The sequence below is a fragment of the Babylonia areolata genome, chromosome 33 (genome assembly GCF_041734735.1).
Source record: "Babylonia areolata isolate BAREFJ2019XMU chromosome 33, ASM4173473v1, whole genome shotgun sequence".
Classification (NCBI taxonomy): domain Eukaryota; kingdom Metazoa; phylum Mollusca; class Gastropoda; order Neogastropoda; family Buccinidae; genus Babylonia; species Babylonia areolata.
Genome location: NC_134908.1, coordinates 14,821,340 through 14,827,339, shown reverse-complemented (window position 1 = coordinate 14,827,339; position 6,000 = coordinate 14,821,340). Strand labels below are relative to the sequence as shown.

The window sequence follows — 6,000 nt, the reverse complement described above, 5'->3', positions numbered from 1 at the left end:
TGCAAATTACCTGACTAATGTTTGTAATGAACAAGTTGAAAATGTGACAAAAAACAAAACACTGATTTCAAAACAACAGCATGTCACTAAAAATATATAAAATGGGAAAACAGCATGTGTTTTGTATTCTTTATTCATTTACCTTTCAGAAAATATATACTTTTATGGGTCTTTCTCCAATAACAAAGAGCACATAATTTTTGGAAAATTTATACCCGTTTTTTTGGAAAAAAAAACCCTGGCAAATAGATTTCAATTAAATTTTATTTTCCTGGCAGCGAAAGGGTTAATGTTTCAAGCTATGGAATTGCCCCGGAGAGTTTCCTCTGAAAGACGGCCCAGGTCCAGGGACTGCCTTAGGCAGGGATGGTGCAGGGGCAACAAAAATGAAATCATTCATTTTGGGGGGACCTCTCCTGAAAGCTAAAGCAATAATTCACAGTTTCTTCTCTGACCCGTACTCTTTGTTTTTTGTTTTTTTCTCATCTGAAAAAAAAAATTTTTGTTCCCCCTGAAATCAACAGCTCTTCTGCTGAAAACAGCGGATCAGCTGGGAGTTCCCTGGCCTGTGTTTTAAAGATTACGCTACAATCTTTTGCGTTACGCACAACAAGTGTTTGGATGCAGTAGTCTGTGTGTGTGTGACGCGGGGGGTGTGGGTGTGGGTGGGTGTTTGTGTGTGCGTGCAAGTGTGTGTGTGCATGCATGTGCATGTACAGGGCATTTGTGTGTGTGTGTGTGTGTGTGTCTGTGTGTTTGTGATTCTTTTTCTTCTTCTTCGTTCGTGGGCTGCCACGTTCACTCGCATGTACACGAGTGGGCTTTTATATGTATGACCATTTTTACCCCGCCATGTAGGCAGTCACACTCCTGTTTCAGGGGTGTGCATGCTGGGTATGTTCTTGTTTCCATAACCCACAGAACGCTGACATGGATTACAGGATCTTTAATGTGCGTATTTGATCTGCTTGCATATACACACGAAGGGGGCTGAGGCACAAACAGGTCTGCACATATGTTGATCTGGGAGATCGGAAAATCTCCACCCTTTTACCCACCAGGCGCCGTTACCGAGATTCGAACCCGGGACCCTCAGACTGAATGTCCAATGCTTTAACCGCTCAGCTATTGCGTCCATCTGTGATTGTTTGTATCTGCAATTTGTAGTGTTGTCTTGGTGTATAGACACACATTTATGTGTTTGTTTTGTTTTGTGCAGAGGTAAGTTGTTCATTATGCACTATTGTACCTGCAGTGTTTCATGTGAGGCGTTTAGAGCCCTTTATGTGGGGAGTTTGTATTTGTATTTGTATTTGTATTTCTTTTTATTGCAACAGATTTCTCTGTGTGAAATTCGGGCTGCTCTCCCCAGGGAGAGCGCATCGCCATACTACAGCGCCACCCATTTTTTTTATATTTTTTCCTGTGTGCAGTTTTATTTGTTTTTCCTATCGAAGTGGATTTTTCTACAGAATTTTGCCAAGAACAACCCTTTTGTTGCCGTGGGTTCTTTTACGTGCGCTAAGTGCATGCTGCACACAGGACCTCAGTTTATTGTCTCATCCGAATGACTAGCGTCCAGACCACCACTCAAGGTCTAGTGGAGGGAGAGAAAATTTCGGGGGCTGTGCCATGGTTCGAACCAGCGCGCTCAGATTCTCTCGCTTCCTAGGCGGACACGTTACCTCTAGGCCATCACTCCACATATAAGTACTGTTATTATCCTTACTATGAAGAACAAAGGAGAAGGTACATACACACACTTCCCTTGACTCATATCTTTCAAATCTGGCCTTAAAACCTTCCTCTTTCCAAAGTAGCTCCTCCATAACCCAATATGAATAAGAATATCGCACCTGTCCTCGGTCAGAGACCTAGCTCTAAGCACTTTACAAACAGAGTCATTTACACAGGAGGCTGCCTACCTCCCATTTGCCATTCAGAGATTTTCCACTCTTCCATTAACTTGTATAATTTATTCTATTCCATTGGTTTTGGAGTTATTACGCATGTGTGCAAAAATTGGGTGTGAATGCTCTTTGATTTGTCTCTGCACAAGATTCAGTACTATATACTTCATAACTTCCAGTTGTACTAGTAGTAGTAGCAGCACTGGCAGTGCTAATTAGTAGTGGCAGTATCATTATTGTTATCATCAATATTATAAATGTAATAATAAAAATTATTATCATTATTGTAATTTGTAATTATAGTATTAGTATCATCAGGATTAGACATATTTCATTATTACTATTCTTGTGAAGGTCAATGGAGGGCACACAAACACACACACACACACACACATACACACACACACGCATGCACGCACGCACGCACGCACACGCACACACAGACACACACACACACACACATACACACACACACTCCAGTCATGTACTCGTACAATTCTTCAACATTACGAGGATAACAGCTACCAGCTTTCAGTACCACACACACACACACACACACTCACAACACACACAACACAGCACACACACACACACAGAGCACACACACTACACACACACACACATAGCATGCACACTCCAGTTATGCACTCGTACAATTCTTCCAAACTACCTCCTTCCAAAATAGCTCCTCTACACCCTGATAGGAATAATAATGACAATACTACAACTACTACTACCACTACTATACTGTGAATCTATCTAGGTCCTATGCTCTACATAGAGCTCTAAAGTGTTTTACAAATACAGGTAAAAGATACGCACACAAGAGAAAGTGCGCGCGCGCACACACACTTTTTTTTTTTTCTGAAGGCGTGACTAAGCGCATTGGGTTACGCTGCTGGTCAGGCATCTGCTTGACAGATGTGGTGTAGTGTATATAGATTTGACCGAACGCAGTGACGCCTCCTCGAGCTACTGATACTGATGCACAAGACATTACAAGGACAACAGTCACTACCAGCTTTCCGTTACCTCTTTGGAGCGGCCGATGGACTGGAACCGCTTCTGCTCCAGAAAGGTCAAGGACAGGTACATGCGCTCGGCCGTGACCAGCTGCGCCAGGCACTGCACCAGCGTGCCCCAGGATGCCGCCGTGAAGGCCTTGTGAGCCTCCTTCTCTCGCTCCTGGGCACACACCATCATGATAACAATCATAATCATCATCATGATCATCATCGTCATAATAGTGATACTGATATTGATGATGTGAATAAATATAATAATAATGATGATGATGTTGATACTGCTAATGATGATGCTGATCATAATAACAGTAATAACAGCAATAGTAATAATAGCAATAATACTAATAATCACATTCATAATAATAAGTAATACTAATATAATAGTAATAATAGCAATAATGATAGCAATAATAATAAAAATAATAATAACTAATGAGATATCCTGTGATGCTGTGACAAAATTGCAAACCCAGATGGAATCAAACTTGATATAAAAATGATGAAATAAAATAAAATAAAATAAATTAAATTAAATAAAACCAAACCAAACAAAATAAAATAAAGAAAAAGAACAACAACAACAAGATGAATATTAAGTAGCGCCTATTCTAGACAAGAAAAACAACAAAGCACAACACAGCACACATGACTTTTCCAAACTTCCATGATAGTCCAAACTCTATAGCAGGTACACACTGCCACAATGCAGCTGGGTGCCTTTGAATCATTGGCAGACCCTGTCAATTTACCTCAGTTCTAATCACTGAATACCTTTCTTCTTCGTCGGCGTCGTTAATGGGCTGCGACTGCCACGTTCACTCGTATGTCATGAGTGGACTTTTCTTCTTCTTCTTCTTCTTCTGCGTTCGTGGGCTGCAAATCCCACATTCACTCGTATGTACACGAGTGGGCTTTTACGTGTATGACCGTTTTTACCCCGCCATGTAGGCAGCCATACTCCGTTTTCGGGGGTGTGCATGCTGGGTATGTTCTTGTTTCCATAACCCACCGAATGCTGACATGGATTACAGGATCTTTAACGTGCATATTTGATCTTCTGCTTGCATATACACACGAAGGGGGTTCAGGCACTAGCAGGTCTGCACATATGTTGACCTGGGAGATCGTAAAAATCTCCACCCTTCACCCACCAGGCGCCGTCATCGTGATTCGAACCCGGGACCCTCAGATTGACAGTCCAACACTTTAACCACTTGGCTATTGCGCCCGTCATGAGTGGACTCAACCTGGACGACCATTTTTATCCCCGCAATGTTAGCACCCACACTCCGCTTTGGGGGTCAGGAGGGGGGGCGTGGGGAGAGGGGGAGGGGGGGGGGGCTGCATGTCAGGTATGTTCTTGTTTCCACAACCAACTGAATGCTGACATGGATTATGCGATCTATAACGTGCGTATTTGATCTTGATTACGCGATCTATAACATGCGTATTTGATCTTCTGCATGTGTATACACACGGAGGGGGTTCAGACACAACCAGGTCTGCACATGTACAGTTGACCTGGGAGATCGGAAAAATCTCCATGAAGAGGGTTCCAGAACCAGCATATCTGCAGCTGCACATCTGTTGACCTGGGAGACTGGCAAAGTCCCCTATCTTCATCTTCATCCATTTGATGGCCACAATCCTCAAGATGATTACTCTGCCGCAAAACCCACCATGCACCTTGACCGGGTGCCTTTCACTCACCATCATCTCCTTGGCCTTGTCGAATGACAGCTGTCCCAGAATAGCGAAGAACGTCTCCAGAAAGGATTCCTCCCGTGGACCCACAGGACTGGCCACAGCCGGCACACTGGTCATTGTGTTTTTAGCAGACATAGCTCTTTAACCTGCACAAACAAGGAATGATGAATATGCTACTCAATGAACTTGAACTTGAACTTGTGGTGCTTGAGACCTTGTTCATGGCCTGTTCACATTATAATAATTATCAATATAATAATAAAAACATCTCATTCAACTCTGTGCACAAAATTAATGCTGGTCAGGTGCCACAAATTGTCATTCTCTGCCTGAGCACAAACAGCATTTAGGTGAAGAAACCCATTCAGTGCCACGTCAGCTCCTTGGTGTGCATTAAACTACTCAGGAAGGAAAGTAACTTGGACCGAAATTCCTTCCTTACTGGCATATATGATACAAAGTTTTGTTGACAAATTCAAACAATACGTGTGCTTTTCACCCAGTTTTCTGCATCTTTATGGCAAAACATCAAAGGCTTACTACACAGCAAGTGCTCGTTGAAATTATGATGGACTCTGGGAGTGAATTCAACCAGGATAATGATGAACTGACCCTTTAGTAATTCATTTGATAAATGATGGGAAAGTGACAGTGATCAAATTTCTTTTAGGTTGCAAGTTTCAATTGATTTGAATACATATACTTACAAGTCAGTAGTTAAAAGTGAAATTTAACCTACTTCTGTTTTTAATTTCAAGGCACACTATAAAATACTATAGCCCTTTTCATGAAACTTAAGCAGTTTGTGTCAAAACTATATTTTAATCATTATTTGAAGTTTGGTTACTACTGGTTGAGCAGTTGTTATAAGACAGTTATGTGACTCAAGTGAACCACCCCTATCCACTCATACAGCCGGGTCAAAACTTACCAGGCTTGTAAGGCTACACAGGCAAAAGACATTAAAGGGCTAAAAGTGTTACTGGAATGATGGATCATGCTTCAATGATTGATGTTGAATAACTGTTGGATATGAAGCTGAAGAAAAGTTCTCTCTCTCTCTCTCTCTCTCTCTCTCTCTCTCTCTCTCTCTCTCTCTCTCTCTCTCAAAGCTGACAGCTTTTCATTCTGACATGTCTGTTCACAACCACCACTCCCCTCACTCTGCACCCCTGTTAATAAGCAATGCACGGCGTGACGACCAGCAGATCGACATGACACACAGCGACACAAATTCAAGCGCAGTGACAGTCCTCCATGACGAAGCCATGGGTACAGACATACACTGTGGTGCAGAAATGTGTGAGTTGGAAGAAATTGTCAGACTCTCATGCTCCAAAACATGAACATCATTCACC

At 42.2% G+C, this 6,000-nt stretch overlaps 1 protein-coding gene across 1 annotated transcript in view; it reads right to left on the bottom strand.

The window, feature by feature from the left end:
- Positions 1-6,000, bottom strand: part of LOC143276787 (KICSTOR subunit 2-like) — a 29,325-nt gene that overhangs the window by 22,288 nt on the left and 1,037 nt on the right. Inside the window, exons 2-3 of the mRNA XM_076581435.1 lie at positions 4,646-4,788; positions 2,943-3,095 (exon numbers count right to left, since the gene is read on the bottom strand). Coding sequence (XP_076437550.1) covers positions 2,943-3,095; positions 4,646-4,777 — 285 coding nt within the window. The 5' untranslated portion in view covers positions 4,778-4,788. The remainder of the gene's footprint in view (positions 1-2,942; positions 3,096-4,645; positions 4,789-6,000) is intronic.